This window comes from Arabidopsis lyrata (assembly GCF_000004255.2).
Source record: "Arabidopsis lyrata subsp. lyrata unplaced genomic scaffold ARALYscaffold_5, whole genome shotgun sequence".
Taxonomy (NCBI): domain Eukaryota; kingdom Viridiplantae; phylum Streptophyta; class Magnoliopsida; order Brassicales; family Brassicaceae; genus Arabidopsis; species Arabidopsis lyrata.
In genome coordinates, this window is record NW_003302551.1 from 2,142,564 (window position 1) to 2,163,836 (window position 21,273).

The window sequence follows — 21,273 nt, forward strand, 5'->3', positions numbered from 1 at the left end:
AGCAGAGTTGCAGAGCTTTGATGGAGAGAGAAACGAGAGAGCTGAGAGAGAGATGAAGCAGAGTTGCAGAGCTTTGATGGAGAGAGAAACGAGAGATGAAACGAATAAACACAAAAGCCCTTTTTGGTCTTTTCTAAAACCCACTAATATTTCTATCTCACAAACACGTCTCACCGACTATTCTCCTAATTGTGAATAGTAACTGTACCACTTCTACAATTATGTTTCAGAAACGTATTAGTTTCCAAACAAACCCATGTTTTTAATCTGTGGCTTATTCTTTTTTTTTTTTTTTTTTTTTTTTCAATCTTTGGCTTTCTTCTTCATCATTTTTCTATCATGGTTTTTGAAAATATTGCTTTCAAGTCAGTTCCATTACCATTCAACTATGATGAAAACGATGAATAAATGTTTGCAGAAGAACGTTAAAAACTTTCTTGAACATATCTTAAAATGAAGTTTGTATTGTAACAACTTATTAGCGTCTTATACAACAAAACCAACAGAAATGTGAACACTGCAGTACCTATATACCGTTCGGATTTAGATGAAAGACCGCAAATAACTTGCTAGTAAACGGATAACTCCAACACACTAAGAGGGGAGAAGTAACAAAATTTAAAATAAAACTGAGTCTTTGAAATAAAATCTGCTGCAAGCAAAACGAGCATATCCACCGATACGAACATAAGCTAGCTAGTTCACATATAATGTGTCAGCCCTGATCTTCCGCAACTGCTCTACGCTTTGTGGGATTTTCGTCTTCCCTTCCTCTCTTTCTAGCAAAAGAGTGCATTTCATCAAAGAGCAATATTGGCCATTCAGAACTTTCTGGTGGAACACGCTTAGTTGGATCTACTAAGTAAACATGGTAGTGTCTACCCATATCCATCGAACTAAGCATGTCGAAGAAATAGGGGTCACATCTGACTTTATCAGAGACTACGACCACAGATGCTGGCTCAGGAAAGTCCACAGGTGAGTCCTTTTCCCATATAAGAATGTCATTGAACATTCTCTTATCGGGTTTTTCGCCTCCAGGAAGGAAGTAGAGTCTTGCCTTCCACGTCTTCTTACACAAAAAGTCACCCCAGGAGGAAACATCCTTCTCGTCAACATAAGCCCAGATTGACATCTTACCCCTAAAGCCAATCTCAATAAGAGAGGATTCGATTTTCTGATAGATCAAATCAGGACTGATACTATTAGGGAATGGGTAACCCCGGAGGTCCCAGAAGACGCCCATCTTAGCCCCTTCGACGCGTGTGATAGGCTCTACACGGTTTCACAACACAGAAAACGCATAAACGAGTTAATTACGAAATAAAAGATATAAGATAGGTTAGATCTATACATTGACCATTGTTATACTATAACAGATCGACTAGGTCAGGGCTAGTTTAACTATGACAGATGGATCATATAAAATTTAAACAAACAGTTTCGGGTGAGAGATCTTACCGGAGAAATCTTCGATCTTGAAGAGGTCTTCGCTCATGGTTCGACGGAGAGAATTGGAGACTTTCGATTTCTACTAAACCCTAATTTAGGGATCTATATATAACAATATTTGAGAAGTGTTTTTGCTGACGTGTCGGACTCTCGGCTCTTGTTGAGTCCTTGATTTTACGTAATTACTTAATTACCCTTAATGAAATCTAATTAATTTTGGAAAAATTAAATTGAATTTCGGAATTAACCAGGAAAAAATAATTTTGGAAACAATAAACATGATAATTAACCATGTTATGTCTTTAAGACGTCAATACTATCCTGCACCCTATAATTCTAACCAATGAAAAGAACAAATATTTATTACCTTGGATACAGAGTTGACGAAGAAACCTTGGACAAAAACTCGACGAAGAAACTTGTAAGTGTTAATGTATGATGAAGCTTCCATGAACGTGAATTCGTGATCATAATGAAGAAACGTGTGAATGGAGACGGTTGATGGTTTTTTTTTTTTTTTTTCTTTTTTTTCTTTTTTACCTTTTGTGCAAACAGATCTGTTTCATAATTTATCGGAAAAGGAATTATACCAAAAAAAAAAATCGGAAAAGGAAAATATTTATTATAATATTGATATATTTAAGATGATAATGTCAAATATCCGAAAATTATTAATCGGAGCATTAATATAAACAGAAAAGAATACTATTCTAACCTTACTCAAATTAATAAGATTTAGATATCCGAAATTAATCGTAAACGGCTATTAATTGTTAAACTAATTAAAATAAAGATCAAACGTACCGGAATAGATGAAATTTTTGGTATGATCGTCGTGTTCGTCGTCGTTTCAATCTAAATATTTGGAAAAAAAAAACGAACAAAAAAATAATATGTATATCAATGAAAGAGAACCCACCAATTTAGAAACGGTTATCACGCCATCGTATTGTTCGTCGGATGATTATAAGTCTCTAATCCGGAGATTGACTTGAACCCTGACAAAAACATATATTCATAGCATAAAATCGTAAATAGAAGGTAGAAGACCACCTATTAATCGGTTGTAACCTTGTGCAAACTCGATTTAATTTTGACGAATGAAATGTTGGTGTGGTGTCAAAACTTTCTTGGGGAGACTCGAAGATGAGAGAGCTGAAGTCAGAGATAGGCAGAGAGGTTTACATGTGAATTAAGGTATGGAGTGCTAACGTGAACATGAACGTGAACGGCGGTGATTTTTGCACATAATAGCAATTAGATCGAGTTTTGGAAAAAAATATGGATCAGCGTGACATGACGCATATGGATGCCATGCATGTCTATCTATTGTAAATCAAAAATTATATTATTGTTCCGCCTTATTTTTGAAACAGAAAGGAATTTTCCCTTAAATTTTAATATATTTTATAAGATAGTATCAGATATAGTAGTAAATCTAAAATAGTTGTTATTATTCCATATTTTTACGGAAAAAAGTAAATATTATTTTAAATAAACATGGATAACAATGAATAAATGGCAGTTTTACAAATATTTATTATTATGATAGTGATTTGCTTATTAAAATATGTAAATTTTCTTTTCTTTTTTTGTATTTATCGTCGAAAAATTTAGAAACCCTAAATCATGCACCGCCTCCTATTCAATATAAATACCTTGCTCATGGTATTCAATTTCAGATCATAAATAACCCTTGTTTTTTTTGTTCTTTTTTTTTGCTTCTACCTAATTTTAATTTTTCTTTTTATTGTAGGGTGGATGTATGGAGGGGACGATGTCAACTGGTGTATGGAAAATTTGGACCTAATTCAATGAATAAACAGGTGATCTTATTGTTTATATGTACAAATTTGATTTTTTTTTTTTTTTGTATTTATGGTTTCACTATTTTCACCACTAATCAATTTTTATAATCAAAAAGTTTGGTTTCAACTTTTGAGAAGGTAATCATCGATGGTTTGGTATGTTTCTTTTTGTTGTAAAAAGATGAGGTACCTCCCGATTTTGTTGAGGTACATGTTCTTATTATTTTCAAATATGTCTTTTTTCAGAAGAAACACTCAACTTTTGATAACACAGTTGCCACAAAGTCAGAAAGATGACTTATTTCAGGGATGAATCTTCAGAGGAGGCTAATTTTTGTCGTTAATACAATTTAAGTATTCCTCTCTTTAGATTAGGGATAACAAACTTGGCTGTTAAATTCAGGAATTACTCTTCGTTGCCAATCTCTCTCCCCAAACTAACATATTACATATATGGAAGTAGTAACTTAAAGTTTTTGGTATCGAGGTCATTCTAAGGCACTGAGATTCGGACTTTGGTATGTATAGGATTTGTTTTCCATGCACTAAGATTTAATTATTGTTTAATTTATTGGTTTTTAGGTTTCTTTCCATGCTCTGATGCGTTTTCGGGTGTGCCAATGGAAGCTTGCATCACTCTTTACTCCAAGCGTAAGTATGCTCTGCATTAGCTTCTTCTGTTCCATTGGTTATTATGGGTTTTGACTTTTGAGAAATATACAACAATTTAAAACCAGGTTTTGTTGTTGATTGGTTCGGTTTGTATACCATATTTTGCTAAATACATATGACAATAAATAAGACCAAAGGAGCTGGGTTAGCTCCTTTGCCAGCTAGGTTGACTTCGTCTCCTCCCCGTCGTGCGGATTTCCGTTATTCAACGGGTATATTTGAGAAGTATACGGTACTAAAACCACAACCATTGATCTTAGCTTGATCGGTTCTTTCCTAGGATTTATACATAAAAGTAAATTGTTTTGTTTAATAATTTTCCATTGCATGAACTTTCGAGACAACAAGTGGACATGAGTGTAATGTCATCAAAAGTCAAATCAAACACTCTGAGGAACATAATAGATAACGTTGGCTTCTTTCGCAGCTGCTCAACGTTGTCTCTCCCGATGGTCCCAACACTCTCTTCTTCTTTTTTTGTCAACATTCAAACGTTGTTTAAAATAAATAAAAATGTTTAACCTTAATCATCTTTCTAGATCTTTAAATGCCTAAAACTTCAACTTAATCAGTCAGCAATCCGTCACGTTAATGATTTTGAAAGGAAGACTTTTGTTTTGTTTCGGTTAGTTTTGTTTGTTTAGTATTTTAATCACAAGATAACTCTAATTTCCCATTAGAGTTGTGTTAATTGTGTTGATTATGATTTGGCGTTCCAATTCTGATATTATTTTTATGTTGTCAATCTTAAACTGTTACGTTATTGTTCTATCTTCCTATGTGAGAAAAAAGTAAAATGTTTTAAAATTTTGACATGGATAATAATATAATTGTAAATCTATAATAATTATATTATCATTTTATTTATATTTTTCAAAAAGAAATATATTTATCTTAATAGATTTAATATGATAATGTCAAATATAGTTATAAATCTAAAAGAGTTATGTTATTATTCCATCCTTTTATGAGAAAAAAGCAGATATTCTCTTAAACTTTTAAATTAACGTGGATAATAATAAATAAATGATAATTTTACTAATATGATAATGATTCGGTTTTAATCTTACCAAAAAAAAAATAATGATTCTGTTTTAAAAATATATAAATTTTGTTTGTTTAGTTGTAGATATTGTCATATAAAAAATTCTTAGATCCTCCACTGCCTTAATTTTATGTAAATACCTTGCTTGATATTTAATTTTGATTTGATATCATAACTAATCCTTGCTTTTTTTTTCGGCACTAACCATTGAATTTTTTATACTGCCATTTAATTCTTGCATAAAAAATAATAATTAATAGTAGTGTTTATTATGAATGCAGGTTTGTTTTCCATAAAAACTAGATTGGATTTATGGAAGCACGTCATTGTTTCCAGTGCGAGGAAACAAATGTCGTATCACTGCTGTTGTGGCTCTTTAGTACTTTCGTTTCTGTTTATGGCTTTGCTTCGGTTGTATGGTTAGTCATCAATCATTGATCTTCTCATTGTTTGAATATTGTTGCATAGGAAAAATCTTCCTTTTTTATGAATCTTTCAAAAGTTGGGTCCATGCTATTCTCAGTGATTGATTACGTTTATTGAATATTTGTGTGCTTCCTCTGCTGATATTCTAATTCATGCTTTATTCGTCGTCTTTGATACACTCTGATTAACCATTGTGGACCTCTAGAGTCTAATTTGCAATATTAATGCAAGTCTCTTTAACTTACGGATTATGAAGAGCATCCTAAGATCGTTTAATTTGATTCAGGCTTTATGTGGCTAATGTTTGGTCTTGGATGTGAATTAGTCTATCATGTTTCTTGGAAGGTAGGAAGCAATCTTGATGTTTACCAAAATCCAATGTGCTCTTTTGTAGCTCAGTTTTGAAATATGTACTAATTATTGTAGAGGGAACCCGAAACAAAGAGACCATATGTATGATTTTATATGCGAAGAGAAGCTCCGAATTTGAAATCGTCTCCACTCCGGTGATATGTGGCCATGGTGTGAAGGAGTCTGGAGCCATGGTTATTTCAGATTCGGACATAACCGTAATTGTTAAACTAATAAAAATAAGATCAAACGTACCGGATTGATGAGAATTTTTGGTGTTCTTCGTCATGTTCTTCGTCGTATGGATCTAACAAAACAAAAAAAAAATATATACCCCAGAATTTTTTTTTGTTTGTTAATAGAGAGAACCCACCAATTTTGTAGCGTTGATTGTGACATCGAATTGTTTGTCGGATGAATATAAGTCTCTAATCCGGAGACTGAAGTTGAACCCTAACAAAAACATATATTCATAGCATAAAATTCATAAATAAAAGGTAGAGCATCACATAGCTTTTTCTTCAAAGCCAACACATCTCTCTTTGTAGCCGAATTACTCTCCAGTTTGGTATATACTCAAATTTTCCAATGACTTCCTTCTCGAACCTGGAGCGTTTTTGCTTTGCCGGATATTTTTAGGATATGGCTCTTATGTATCTCTTGTGAGTCACTTGATATGTTGTTTAGGTAAAACTTTTGGTTTGAAAGAGAATGATCTACGACAAGCATAATCGGTTATTTGTTATATATGTGGCCATGTTCATATTGCTTTCTCCACAAGCAATTTTCCAGTTTTGTAGCATTCGATATTTAAATTTAAAAGCTTCAATACGTTGTATACATGTGTATGTATGTACATATATGAATTATTCTCAGTTGCACATAGTGGTTTCTAATGGATAGATACTTGCTCTCTGTAACCCTCTCATTTTTAGTACCTATCTTTAGTGTTTACTTTGCTAAGAGCTTCTTGATAGGCATACATCTTTGCAATCTCAGATCAATATACTACAAATACATATACGATACAGTTAAGAAAATGATATTTCTCTTACAACTTTTTATATGGGTTTTATAAACAAGAGATCAACTGAAGGGTTACGCAGCGACCAATGGCGAAGGTAGAGACAAAGATACTACAATAGGGACGATAAATATGACACGATATATACAAAGGAGATGCCTGTTTCTATACCATTGAAATTTTACGTACATAACTACTTCAAAGAGCAAGATGACTTACTTGATAGGTAAGAGATATGGTAAGAGATTATATTTTTCAATTATTTGTTTCCAACTACGAAAACTCCAGTGACATACAATCTAAAAGCATGAATATGTCATAAAATCAAGAATACAACAAAAACCAGGAAGATGGGCCCAAATTAAAGTCTGAAACTGGACGTGGGGAACCCACGGACAGTGGCGGTCGGAGCGTTACAAATATGAAAGAAACGAGGAAGCGTGAATATGTCATAAAACCAAGAGTACTACAAAACCAAGAAGATGTGCTCAAAGAACGAAACTGGACGTGGGAACCCACAGACAGTGGCAGTCGTGGCATTACAAATATGAAAGAAACGAGTAAGCATGAATATGTCATAAAATCAAGAGTACGACAAAACAAAGAAGATGGGCCTAAAGACCGAAACTGGACGTGGGGAGCCCACGGACAGTGGCGGTCGGGGCGTTGCTAATATGAAAGAAACGAGTAAGCATGAATATGTCATAAAATCAAGAGTACGACAAAACAAAGAAGATGGGCCTAAAGACCGAGACTGGACGTGGGAACCCATGGACAGTGGCGGTCGGGGCGTTGCTAATATATTGTTGGTTTAAATATATAGATTTTTTATATTTAATTCTATTATATAGATCAAGATATAAACACTAATAATTGTTTGTGATTCAAAAACACTATTAATTGTTGATTACTAATAATATATATCAAAAGTTATAGCGTTTTACCATAATTCTATATTAATGTCGTTATAAAAATTAGACTCTTGACAAAATTAATTCAATAAATATCCCTAACTTGATAACCCTAAATATTAATTATTAATTCGGTCTTAATCAACATACAACTCCGCGCTGGGCGCGGGGACCTCCCCTAGTTGATTATTATTCAAGAAACATCAATCTAAATCGTTGTTTGATTTCAGGTTTACTTCGGTTCAATTTAATTTATTTGTTTTGGGATGTGGTTTAGATGGGTTGGTTATTTTTTATTGATTTATTTGGGTGTGATTTTAATTGATTTTTATTTAACTCTAATCAACTGGTTATGTCGCCATTAGGTAGAAAATGTGAGGGAATTAACCAAAACAAATATATAGACAAATACACACATATATATATATTTTGAAGCATGTCATACATTAGTTTATCCTATTTTCTATATACATTGTTTTAATTTATCATCCATTTTAAAGAAATAATCAATGAATTAGAGTAATGTATCCAGTATTTAATTATTTTTATTAATAATTATGTGAGAAAATCTAAATCAGTTTTTTTTGTTTGGTGAAAATTTTAAAAAGTTTGAAAGATATATCAATTATGGAGGAAACAAATTCTGAGTCACATCTTGAATCAAAGTTTCACCAAATTAAAATCTCACACTTTTTAATATTTCCACGTGGCGCTTCACTGAGTCCACATCACCAAAAAGTCACTTTGATCTAAGCATCGTATTAACAAAAAGTATGTACGGATGGAGACAGTATAAGACAACCCATGTTGTCCACAATCTTAAGTTTTCTTTTTTGTGTTACAATCTTTATAAATTTGAGACGAAATTATTTTCTCCTATAGTCTTCATTGCAAAAGATATAAAAGCCCCCTAAAGAAAGCTTCTTTCCACTTTCTGCAATGGCTTCTTCTAAAGCTTGTTATAAAGTCATAACCATTACAGTTCTCCTTCTATCCTTCACATTTACCTCTCTTGCGGGTAACGCGGAAAACGCAGATGTTAGTGAATGCAAAGCTGAATCTGGAGATCCATTATGTCACAACAACAAAGAAGCGCAAAAGCTTAAAATCATAGCAATCCCATCGATCTTAGTGGCGAGCATGATCGGTGTTTCTTTACCGTTGTTAACTCGTTCCATTCCTGCTTTAGGACCCGACCGAGATATGTTTGTGCTCGTTAAGTGTTTAGCTTCGGGTGTAATTTTGGCAACCGGTTTTATGCATGTATTACCGGACTCTGTGGATGATCTCACATCCAAATGTTTGCCTGAAGATCCGTGGAGGAAGTTTCCTTTCAGCACTTTCATCGCCATGGTCTCGGCTTTGCTCGTTTTAATGATTGATTCGTTTGCGATGAGTGCGTATGCGAGGAGAACTAGTAAGCGTGAAGGAGAAGTCGTACCGTTAGAAAATGGATCTAATTCTGTGGATACACAAGATGAGATCCAAACCCTAGAAAATGGATCTAATTCTGTGGAGAAACAAGAAAAGGTCAACGATAATAAGACAAGTCAACTTCTTAGGAATAAAGTCATTGCTCAGGTGCATATATATATTTTTATATCATTTCTTAATTCTTATTTTGTAGTTGAAGCTATAGATCTATTTTTACTAAACACGTTTTCTCTTGTTAAAAATTAGTTTGAATTTTGATTTGGAATTCGAATAATCAAATACAAATCTCACGAGTATTTTAAAATGATATCATTTTGGTGCAGATATTGGAACTAGGTATCGTAGTTCACTCGGTTGTGATCGGTCTTGCTATGGGGGCTTCAGATAACCAATGTACCATACGATCACTTATCGCAGCGCTTTGTTTCCATCAACTTTTTGAAGGAATGGGACTCGGTGGTTCCATTTTACAAGTAAATCCAGGCTATATATGTATTAATTTGATAGTCAAATTAACAACCGGTCTAACATATTTTAAATTGTTTATTATAGGCACAATTTAAAAGCAAAACGAATTGGATGATGGTGTTTTTCTTTTCGGTCACAACACCATTTGGGATTGTTTTAGGGATGGCCATACAAAAGATATATGATGAGACAAGTCCGACCGCGTTGATAGTGGTGGGGGTCTTGAATGCGTGCTCTGCAGGATTATTGATTTATATGGCACTTGTTAATCTCTTGGCTCATGAATTCTTCGGACCAAAGATACAAGGGAACATGAAGCTTCATATCCTCGGTTATGTTGCTGTCTTTATAGGTGCTGGAGCAATGACTTTGATGGCCAAGTGGGCATAGAAGTCTTGAGTTAGACTCATCTTTTACTTCTATCATTCACTTTGATTTTCGATTATTGGTAGAACAAATTCTTGTATGATTTTGGTCTGCACAATTGCTTTTTATTTGTGGAATGAAGTTTGAATTTTGCATAAATTGTAGTATTTTTTTAGCTAAATTAAAAAGAATTGACTTATTTCTTTCTTGTAATTGGAAAGATTTTTTCCCATGAGTTTTTATTTTCTTAATAGTTGGTGGGTTTGTAGAATTTATTTTCACCTCTGGCGTTACGAAGATTGAGTTGCAATGAAATTTGAAAATTGTGTTTTACTTGAATGGTGTTAGATTATTTACATATGAAATGGAAGAATCAAAATATAATTTACAAGGAAAAATGAATTAAATTAGAGTTCCAAAGTTTTGCTTTTCTGAAATTATTTTATTTTCGAAAAAGTTTACAACCTTAATAAAAAAGAGATTATCATATTTTAAAAAGTCTTTATTTTGTGCTTCCGAAGTTGTTAGTTGTTACCATCAAGTTGTCAAAAAAACGGTTTAACTCTGTTGTCGATTTTCGTTGAAGTCTTAGTCGAATCACACAATGCAGTCGATATCTTTTTATGATATGAAATCAAAATTTCTCTTGATTATAGAGAAGATGTTCGATGATTTGATTAACCATTGATTACAATAGAAGAAGACAACTTCGACATTATATAGCTTTGAACACATGGTCACCTAACCGGAACTAATATTCAAATCTTCAACGATTTTTTTATAATAAATAGTGTAATTTTCAGTTTCAACAAACCATATATAAAAAGTCTCGAGATATGACAAGCGCCCGTTTAGAAACAAATTAAAATTTGAAGATAACGCATACTAGCCATTTAATTTCCTTTTAACGTTGGTCAACAATATAATAAATATGACATGCCTTCGTTACCCAAAAATCATATTGGCTTATAATGGTAACCATCAAAAAGAAAAAGAAGATGAACATTGAATATTTCTTTATTTTTCAAAGAAGTACGTAGTATTTAATACATATGGTCTTCGCATAATTTCCCATCATTCCTTTTTATACGAAGGATTATAGAACAAAAGTATTGCTCACCAAATTTGGTGAGGAACAAGAACAAGAAGACCAAATCTATTTGCAAATATGAAAATAAAAAAAATTTAGGTAAAAATATAAAATACTAGTTAATGAAAATTACACTATATATTAAATATTTTCGAAATAACTTTTAAAAAGGTATAGAATTATGCTTAAAACAAAATTTTAAATTCAAATAATTATTGTGATTTATTTCAAATTAAAACTGACAAGCAATTAATTTTTGAAGATATATTTCTAAATGAAATTAAAATTATAAATTTCAAATGTTACCAATATTATATAATTAATTTTATAGAGATAAATCCAAAAATTAAAACCATTGTTTGTTACCATTCATTCCCAACATATCTCTTATTATTCGTTTCCAGACTTCATTCCTTAATTATTATATTTTCTTCATTTTTATTTTTGCACTCCTATTGTCTTTTAGTGGTCACCTGTGTGAGCCAATATTGTGTATCTTCTTGAACTATCAACTTACCCGGCCCGCACCAAAACAAATGGCATCAAAAGCGATTTCTCTTTTGTTTATCTCACTAATTCTTACATGTAAGTCTATCCATGTCTCGAATAAACATTCACATATTAAATCTAATGGATCAATTTGGTTTCGAATCACTAATGAAATCAATGTTCGATATTAGGCATGAGATCAATGAGCATACCTAAAGCTAAAGCCCAAGTACATTATCATAGCTGCTCGACGGTAGATGATTGCCAAGATGTTCATTGTCTGGGGGCAACAGTAAAATGTATTGACTCACAATGTCAGTGTCCACCGATTTCACCACATTCAAGCAGAAAAAGCCTTTATCTAAAACCAGCTGAAACCCCATTACCATGCAAGACAGCAAGTGATTGTGAGGATAAGCTCACTTGCATTTTTGGAAAATTTGTTTGTAAAAATTCACAATGTCAATGCTTAGATGGTTAGAGAACTTAGACAATTAATTTTTTTTATGTTGTTTTAATAAACAAAATGAATTTTAGACAACTGAAAATGTTATGTTGTTTTTTTTGTTTTGTTTTGGATTTATGTATATGAAACTGTCAATTTGATTTCTCGTAGTGTGAATGTTAAAGCGGATTCTTTGGCACGAAATGTTCGTACTGAACCGCATCTTATCACATGTGTAAACAATACTCCTCGACATTGACTCATTTGAGTTAATCTAATAAAGTTATTGACAAAAAAAAAAAAATTCAATTTGTTAATTTTGGTCTACACAAAAACATTAACTTAAGAGAGATCGAAGAGCCTCTCTCTCTTCTCTGCCTCAAGTAAGACATAGTCTGATTTAAAAAAATAGAGAAATAATTATCTACCATAAATGAAACATATCCATCCAATATCTATGTATATCTATATGCTTGGTAAATTTTCAATTTAGATTTGAAATGAAAATATTTGAAATGAAAATAAAAAGTAAAAAAATCTTAGATCAATGGTTCAGATTCGCTAGAGAAAGTAGTGTTGCTAACTTTGCATGATTATTTTCATTTTTATGCAAAGTTTTAGAAGGTAGTGTTGACCAAAAAAATCTTATATTAATTGGTAACCACACTTACTATTTGACCAATCAAACAACCAAACTATTTCAAAGACCAGTATAAATATTTGGACAATCAAACAGTTATATAGTAACAGACATCATTCCTCAAAAACACAAAATTTGAAAATACATATTCATCTTTCCATCTTCTATTCTATCAATGGCGTCTAGAGCAACATCACTTTTCATCTTCTTCTTTCTCATCTCTTGTAAGTTTTTTTCTTTATATCTCTACAATACGCATCTAAAACAATACTAATTCTAAAACATGTTTAAATGTGCATGTTAAATAATTCATTTGTATATCATGTAGGCACTTTCATGTTGCTTGAAACCAATGCATCAAGAAATGAGCATAGTAGCAATCTTCCATTGTGCACATTCAAACTGAATTGTAGTGGCATATGGTGTCCTGAAAAAATAGAAAAGCATAACTGTATCAGGTGGACTTGTGGCTTTAGTGAAGATTGTGACAAGTTTGTTCGTTGCGAAAAAAATGCAGGACCTGTTTGTTTTGAGGGAATATGCAATTGTACCCAATAAGATAGTTTATTGGGTAATCTGCTTTTCTAGCTTTGTAATCGATATATGAATACAATCGCAACAATTTTATTTTATCCTTCCGACGTTGTTAGTTGTTACCATCAAGTTGTCGAAACACACAATGCAGTCGATATCTTTTAAGGATATGAAATCAAAATTGCTCTTGATTATAGAGAAGAAGTTAGATGATTATTTCTCTTGATTACAATAGAAGAAGACAACTTCGGCATTACAGCTTTGAACACATGGTCACCTAACCGGAACTAATATTCAAATCTTCAACGATCTTTTTTTAATAAATAGTGTAATTTGTGTAATTTTCAGTTTCAACAAACCATATATAAAGTTTCAAGGTAATTTACAAGTCTCGAGATATGGACAAGCGCCTGTTTAGAAACAAATTAAAATTTGATGATAACGCATACTAGCCATTTAATTTTCTTTTAATGTTGGTCAACAATCTCTATACTATTAAAAGAGAAGTACAAATGAAAATGAGTCGGATTAAAATCAGAAAATTGACCCGAAATTCTAAAATCGGATCTTTGAAATTCTTTTGGAATATAAATTCGAATTAATAATGAAAAATCGAAATAAAATCAAATATTTATGGAAATCAAATAAAATCTGATTGAACTTATGGTAACTAATAATAAAAGCATATTCCAAACAATATTATACATTAATTACGTATAATAAATTTGTTCATATATTGTTGGGACTAATTCCATAACAATCAACGTTTTTATCATTAATTTCGCTCATGTTAGCCAATTATCATTAATTGAAAGATATTTTACTTGCTTCTAAAGATTTCTAGAAAATTTATCACAAATAACCCATCTGTTTTATAAATTAAATAGATATTTTTATTTTGGTCGTGTAAATTAAATAGATATGAAATCCATGTAACTAATTTTAATTTAATTAGATTAAATCGAAATTATGATATTTTCATACCTATAGCTTACCAAAGAATTTTAATTTTCAGTTTATAAAGATTTCTTGAATATGATTTTAGAATTATTCAACAAGATGATAAGTATTTATTAAATTTTGTGAATCATGAAAAATAATAATTAATTTTAATCATTATATTTCATCTTTCAATCTCTCATCTAACAAATAAGATACATATTATATTATTACTATGTCCAAACTTTATTTTGTTGTATGACTAAATAATATTCCCATTAGAACTGTCAAAGCGAGTTGATTCGTCCCGTTAAGTCCATTTTGCGATAGACAAAAAATATTTTGACTTGTAGTTAGTCGGTCCGCACGACCCGCGGGTAGCATATATGAAATACAAACCCGTCCCACGAATGTATGCGGATTTGCGGGATTGTCCATGGATTTTGTTTAAATAATTTTAAAGTAACCAAAATTTAAAATACTACTAAAATAAATAAAGAAATCAAAATACTATTAAAAGTTTGTTTGAATTACCACATGTTGAATAAATTATAATTTTATCAATAAATACTAATATGCGGGCTGATCCGCCAAACCACGGATGAAAACCGATTAAACCTATGACCCACTGCAAATTAATCCATGTGGCCCGCTTATTTGCGGGTTTAATATATTTTCCCAAATCTGCCCCATAGTGAGATGATGTGGGCTCGACCCGCGGTTTTTGATCTATTTTGACTGCTCTAATTCCAATGAATCGTCTAATTTTAGAATTTTAAAACACAAAATTCTATTTTGTAAATCATAATTAATACAATGGGTATGTTTATAAATAATTTTACATTTTCTCTACAATTCGTTATTATGAATATTTATAAGTATACTATACGATTCGTTCTACTAAAAACACACATACAATATTAAACGCAACATATGTAAACCAATATTCTCCCGCGGTGGACCGCGGGTCCGATCCTAGTATAATAAATATGACATGCCTTCGTTACCGAAAAATCATATTGGCTTATAATGGTAACCATCAAAAAGAAAAAGAAGATGAACATTGAATTTTTCTTTATTTTTGAAAGAAGTACGTAATATTTTATATGGAGGATTATAGAACAAAAGTATTGGTCACCAAAACAAGAAGACCAAATATATTTACAAATATGAAAATAAAAAAAAATTAGGTTAAAATAAAAAATACTGTCACAATAAGAAATTTACATAAAAGAGTTAGTTAATGAATATTACACTGTATATTAAATATATTCGAAATAAATTTTTAAAAGGTATAGAATTATGCTTAAAACAAAATTTCAAAATCAAATAATTATTTTGATTTTATTTCAAATTAAAATTGACTAGTAATTAATTTTTGAAGATATATTTCTAAATGAAATGAAAATTATAAATTTCAAATGTTATCACTATTATCATATTATATATTAATTTTTATAGACATAAATCAGAAAATTAAATCCATTGTTTGTTACCATATATCCATTCCCAACATTTATCTTATTCTTCTTCTCCAGATTTCATTCCTTAATTTATTTAAATATATTCCCTTCATTTTTATTATTGCACTCCTATTGTTTTTAGTCGTCTCCCTGTGTGAGCCAATATTGTGTATCTTCTTGAACAATCAACTTACCCGCACCAAAACAAATGACATCGAAAGCGATTTCTCTTTTGTTCATTTCACTAATTCTTACATGTAAGTCTGTCTCATCTCTCGAATAAACATTCACATATTAAATCTAATGGATCAATTTGGTTTCGAATCACTATTGAAATCAATGCTCGATATTAGGCATGAGATCAATGAGCATACCTAAAGCTAAAGCCCAAGTACATTTTCATAGCTGCTCGACGGTAGATGATTGCCAAAATGTTCATTGTCTGGGGGCAACAGTAAAATGTATTGTCTCACAATGTCAGTGTCCACCGATTTCACCACATTCAAGCAGAAAAAGACTTCATCTAAAACCATCTGAAACCCCATTACCGTGCAAGACAGCAAGTGATTGTGAGGATAAGCTCACTTGCATTTTTGGAAAATTTGTTTGTAAAAATTCACAATGTCAATGCTTAGATGGTTAGAGAACTTAGACAATTAAATTTTTTATGTTGTTTTAATAAACAAAACGAATTTTAGACAACTGAAAATGTTATGTTGTTTTTTTTTTTTTTGGATTTATGTATACATGAAACTTTCAATTTGATTTCTCGTAGTGTGAATGTTAAAGCGGATTCTTTGGCACGAAATAACCGCATCTTATCACATGTGTAAACAATACTCTTCGACATTGACTCATTTGAGTTATTCTAATAAAGTTGTTGAAAAAAAATTCAAATTTGTTATTTTTGGTCTACACAAAAACATTAACTTAAGAGAGATCGAAGAGCATCTCTCTCTTCTCTGCCTCAAGTAAGACATAATAGTCTGATTTAAAAAAATATAGAAATAATTATCTACCATAAAATGAAACATATCCATCCAATATCTATGTATATCTATGTATATCAATATGCTTGGTAAATTTTCAGTTTATATTTGAAATGAAAACAAAAAGGAAAAAAATCTTAGATCAATGGTTCAGATTCGCTAGAGAAAGTAGTGTAGCCAACTTTGCATGATTATTTCCATTTTTCTGCAAAGTTTTAGAAAATAATGTTGACCAAAAAAATCTTATATTAATTGGTAACCACAATTACTATTTGAACAATCAAACAACCCAAATATTCCAAAGGCCAGAATAAATATTTGAATAATCAAACAGTTATATAGTAACAGACATCATTCCTCAAAAAGCACAAAATTTGAAAATACATATTCATCTTTCCATCTTCTATTCTATCAATGGCGTCTAGAGCAACATCACTTTTCATCTTTTTCTTTCTCATCTCTTGTAAGTTTTTTTCTTTATATCTCTATTATATGCATCTAAAACTACACTAATTCTAAAACATGTTTTAATGTTCTTGTTAAATAATTCATTTGTACATCATGTAGGCACTTTCATGTTGCTTGAAACCAATGCATCAAGAAATAAGCCTAGTAGCAATATTCCACTGTGCGGATTTAAACTTAATTGTGGTGGCATATGGTGTCCTGAAAAAATAGGAAAGCATAACTGTATCAGTTGGCCTTGTGACTTTAGTGAAGATTGTGACAAGTTTGTTCGTTGCGAAAAAACAGGACCTGTTTGTATGGAGGGAATATGCAATTGTACTAATTAATGGAATAAGATAGTTTATTGGGTAATCTGCTTTTCTAGCCTTGTAGTCGATATATGAATACAATCGTAACAATTTTTTTGTTGTACTAGAGATAATAAGTTAAGAGCATCATGTTAGACTGAAACTATGTTTACTACTATGTTAGCAGAATTTGCTTAAGGTTAAGAGCACCTCCAATAGGGTTTCTTAAAAGGTACTTAACAGAGTTCTTAAGAATAAAATAATTAAAATTAAAGAAAAACAGAGAAAATGCTAAGAATCGGTTCTTAGCTAATTTTTTAAAGGATTGTTAAGAACCCCAGACGTGTCGGGATGTGGTTGTTGCAATAGCCTTGTTTAAAAAATCGCTAGGCGCTAGTCGGGCGCTCGGCATGGGCCTAGCGATTAATCGGAAAATCGGATTAAAATCGGGGATTAATCGGGGATTAGTTTTAGGGTTATTTTAATATTTTTAAAACATATTAATCTAATATTATTTTCAAAATTGCAGTAAACACATAAAAATGTATTTTTGAGACAAATTTTTATAATTTTTATTTCAAATTTATGATTTTTATTAAAATTTGAACATAAGTTATTGTAAAACATTACAAACTCCCAATTCAAATGATTGAATAACAAAAATAAAAAGTTTTTTTATACTAGTAATCTAAAAAAATCGGGGTATGTAAGATTAGGCGGAGAATAATCGGATTATGCGGGAAGTAATCGGATTAGGCGGAGAGTAATCGGGTGACTAATTTCTTTAAGGGATTAGTCATTAATCGAGGCGGATAGGGTGGGCCTAGCGATTAAGCGGGGAGTAATCGGGTCTAGGCGGGGATTTTTAGAACATGGTGCAATAGTAATGACAAAACCATAAAGAAAATGAGTCCGATAATTTTTAACAAAGAATTTTTCGTTTTGCCCGTGTTCCTTTTCTCTGTCTCGACTCTCTCTCTCTTTCTTGTCTCTCTCCGATGGCGATAATCGGAAGAGAAAGTCCCGATTGTTCGAAGCTTTTGTTCTCTAAACCATTCCCCCCTCTCTCTCTCTCTCTATCACCATTTTTATTCTCTCCCTCATCAGTAACTCGACTCGGATCGTGACTAATGACCAAGTCTGTTATCTTTTTTATTTAGATCCAACAATTCGTCACGTTTTTTTTTAGATCTGTCTTGATTCTAGTTCGTGTTTTTGATAACAAGGGTTGCGTAAAAATCGAAACTTTTTTGCTTCTTTTTTTCAATCTTAGATTCGTTAATGTAGTAATGAGGGCGGACCGACATATAAAGAAGGTGGGTCATGACCCAGGTAAAATAAACAAATGTCTTTTTTTGTAGTTAAAATGTTAAATTCTCAAGAGCTCAGTTGGTAAAATCTCAAAGTATCAACACCCTAAACTCAAGTTCAATTCTCCAACTTGACACTTTTAGTCTTTTTTTTTTCCATTTTAACTTAAATACATGTCTTTTGTCTTTACATATTTTATAATTCTTTAAAAAAAAAAACAATGTTTTGTATACCTTTTTGTTAAATTATCCATCACATGATAATGTCTTTTGATCTTATCTCTAAAAATCACTTGGTCTCCAAGCTACTTTGTGAACAAGGCAAAAGACTTGTACTCCAAGTCACTTAATATTTATCTCCTCCTTAGCTTTCCTATATATGTCATTTTGTTTCATTGTAAAGAGAGAAGAGAGAACAAGAACAGAAAATCTCTTGTCGGGAACATATTGGTTTACACAAATATGTGAGTTGCATCCGGTGTCGTAGCATCGGTTTCACGATCGTGCAACGGAGGGAGGCAGGACGGATCCGTTACAACGGGTTTTGATTGGTCCGGGCTCAAAGGACGCCCCGATCACGAGGGATCGTGACCGGTCTGGAGATTCCTGGCAACACCGGTCACGGGCTATATGGCCGGTGGCGGGTCGATGTATTCGTTTTCGATTTCGGACGATTCGGTTCTCTTGATGTAACTTTCAATCTAGCAGGCAAGCATACATATTTTTCTCGACCAAAAACTTTAAAATATACATATTACCTGTGGATTTTGAGTTCCATGAAGTTTCTCGATTTTGAATTCACATGTTTTGGGTACGACACACAATGAAGAGTTGTTTCGGACATCTTCCAATCTAGTACGGGAACTAATGTTTTTCTCTCGGTCATTTTCTCCAGAAGGGGTACATTACTTATGGATATTTGATCTAAAGTATTTCCTGAAACATTTAAACTTCAATCGGTTAGTAATAAGTATTTGATGTACCTTTATGTCTATTTCTTCCAATCCACTATGTTCCTTGATTTGTTTTTCTCGCCCATTTTCATCTCAAGTCAATTACACGAAGTTAAGATCGGTGGTACGGTGACAGCTCTTTTGGTGTTGCAATCGTCATATCTTTCAATCTATTCTGATGTCGGGCACATCTTTCTCGATCATATGCTCTAAAAGAAGCATATTGCTGATGGATTTTGAATCTCTGGAGATTCTGATGATGTCGACTTCCGTCGTTCAGTAAGGCTCAAATGAAACGGATAGCACTATCTTGCAAATGGATCCTTCATTGAAAATTCTGTCTCGCCCATTACTCATGAAATATTCAAGTTAACAATGAATACTCAATCACAGATAATTTGATCGGACAGATAGTGTTGTTTAGAATACTTTTACATTAGAAACTTACAATATTTTACAAGTAACTTTCAACTTTGTCTTAGATCGAACATATTAGATTTGAGGAAAATTTGAAGATAACAACACTATTGCAAATCAAAGTGATATATTAGACACAAAACGGTTTAAATTTTTTTAAAAAAACTAAAGATGATGGATTGATTTTGTTTTTGTTATAATGAGAACGTTCTTGGATGCTTTCAATCTGAAATGGAACGAGGAGTGTACTTGCGAAGATGTATGATCTTTAAATGGTGATAACAACACTACAAGAAAACATAGCAATTTCCGACGAACATTTCCGACGAAATATTTAGTCGGAATTATTCCGACGGATTTCCGACAAATTTCCGACAAACTTCCAAGAAAATAATATTTCGTCGGAAATTCGTCGGAAACATAAAAACTTTTCCGACGATTAAAAATTCGTCGGAATTTCGTCGGAAATATTTGTCGGAAACCATGGAAAATTCCGACAATCCAATGTCATCGGAAACTGCTCGGAAACTTGTCGGAAAATTTGTCGGAAACAACGATGTAAACACGTGATTATTCACTGCACATGTTCCGACGTAATCCCGACAACTTGAACGAAAAAATTAGTCGGAAAAGTTGTCGGAAAATCTAAAGTGGTTGCCTTTAATATTTCCGACGAATTTCCGACAAAATGTCGGCGGGAAGATCTGTCGGAAATTCCGGGGAAATATTTAAGGTATCCACTTTAGCCTTTCCGACGAATTTCCGACAATTTTTCCGATGACTTTTTGGGGGAAGTTTTACGGAAATATTAAAGGTCGCCACTTTAGCATTTCAGACGAATTTCCGACAAACTTTCCGACGACATTTTGTCGGAAATTCGTCGGAAATATTAAAGGTAACCACTTTAGAATTTCCGACGAATTTCCGACAAAATGTTACAAACTTTCCGACGACATTTTGTCGGAAATTCGTCGGAAATATTAAAGGTAACCACTTTAGAATTTCCGACGAATTTCCGACAAAATGTTAGTCGGAAAAGTTTTATATATATACTAGACAACGAAAGAATCATAGACACTGGGCCCAGTGATGCGATATAGGAACCGGACTCAAAACAGAATTCGTCGGAAAATCGTAGACAAATTTCTAACTTTCGTCGGAAAATTCGTCGGAAACAGGTTACATCAATTTCTCTGACGCTCGAGATAAGTAAACGGCAATAGATTTAATGTAACCAATTTCCGACGAATTTTCCGACGAAATTTAAAAATTTAACCAATAGATTTTTAAAT

General features: G+C 32.2%; 4 protein-coding genes and 1 long non-coding RNA gene across 5 annotated transcripts; 4 read left to right on the top strand and 1 right to left on the bottom strand.

Moving 5' to 3' along the window:
- Positions 1 to 509: 509 nt before the first annotated feature.
- LOC9312976 lies at positions 510 to 1,539 on the bottom strand. Its single transcript, XM_002876862.2, has 2 exons — positions 1,462 to 1,539; positions 510 to 1,275 (listed from the first exon to the last, which is right to left on the bottom strand). The coding sequence occupies exons 1-2, from the start codon at positions 1,496 to 1,498 to the stop codon at positions 716 to 718; spliced, it is 597 nt and encodes a 198-aa protein (XP_002876908.2). The 5' UTR covers positions 1,499 to 1,539; the 3' UTR covers positions 510 to 715.
- A 6,894-nt stretch (positions 1,540 to 8,433) lies between these two features.
- LOC9311313 (zinc transporter 7) lies at positions 8,434 to 10,116 on the top strand. Its single transcript, XM_021025996.1, has 3 exons — positions 8,434 to 9,270; positions 9,447 to 9,596; positions 9,676 to 10,116. Exons 1-3 carry the CDS (start codon positions 8,629 to 8,631, stop codon positions 9,979 to 9,981), a joined length of 1,098 nt encoding a protein of 365 aa, XP_020881655.1. The 5' UTR covers positions 8,434 to 8,628; the 3' UTR covers positions 9,982 to 10,116.
- A 2,516-nt stretch (positions 10,117 to 12,632) lies between these two features.
- On the top strand, positions 12,633 to 13,368 carry LOC9311315 (defensin-like protein 294). Its single transcript, XM_002875201.2, has 2 exons — positions 12,633 to 12,845; positions 12,950 to 13,368. Exons 1-2 carry the CDS (start codon positions 12,797 to 12,799, stop codon positions 13,177 to 13,179), a joined length of 279 nt encoding a protein of 92 aa, XP_002875247.1. The 5' UTR covers positions 12,633 to 12,796; the 3' UTR covers positions 13,180 to 13,368.
- Positions 13,369 to 16,960: 3,592 nt separating this feature from the next.
- Positions 16,961 to 17,353, top strand: LOC9311317 (defensin-like protein 294). Its single transcript, XM_002875203.2, has 2 exons — positions 16,961 to 17,009; positions 17,114 to 17,353. Exons 1-2 carry the CDS (start codon positions 16,961 to 16,963, stop codon positions 17,338 to 17,340), a joined length of 276 nt encoding a protein of 91 aa, XP_002875249.1. The 3' UTR covers positions 17,341 to 17,353.
- A 1,668-nt stretch (positions 17,354 to 19,021) lies between these two features.
- On the top strand, positions 19,022 to 20,030 carry LOC110228637. Its single transcript, XR_002332112.1, has 2 exons — positions 19,022 to 19,570; positions 19,663 to 20,030. It is a non-coding gene; the product is annotated as an uncharacterized LOC110228637 (long non-coding RNA).
- Positions 20,031 to 21,273: the final 1,243 nt, after the last annotated feature.

Coding starts and splice junctions, on each gene's coding strand:
- LOC9311317 (XM_002875203.2), top strand. CDS start 16,961: ATGGCGTCTAGAGCAACATCACTTTTCATCTTTTTCTTTCTCATCTCT. Junction 17,010..17,113: donor CTTTTTCTTTCTCATCTCTT/GTAAGTTTTTTT, acceptor TACATCATGTAG/GCACTTTCATGTTGCTTGAA.
- LOC9312976 (XM_002876862.2), bottom strand. CDS start 1,498: ATGAGCGAAGACCTCTTCAAGATCGAAGATTTCTCCG. Junction 1,276..1,461: donor CAAGATCGAAGATTTCTCCG/GTAAGATCTCTC, acceptor GAAACCGTGTAG/AGCCTATCACACGCGTCGAA.
- LOC9311313 (XM_021025996.1), top strand. CDS start 8,629: ATGGCTTCTTCTAAAGCTTGTTATAAAGTCATAACCATTACAGTTCTC. Junction 9,271..9,446: donor GGAATAAAGTCATTGCTCAG/GTGCATATATAT, acceptor ATTTTGGTGCAG/ATATTGGAACTAGGTATCGT. Junction 9,597..9,675: donor TCGGTGGTTCCATTTTACAA/GTAAATCCAGGC, acceptor TGTTTATTATAG/GCACAATTTAAAAGCAAAAC.
- LOC9311315 (XM_002875201.2), top strand. CDS start 12,797: ATGGCGTCTAGAGCAACATCACTTTTCATCTTCTTCTTTCTCATCTCT. Junction 12,846..12,949: donor CTTCTTCTTTCTCATCTCTT/GTAAGTTTTTTT, acceptor TATATCATGTAG/GCACTTTCATGTTGCTTGAA.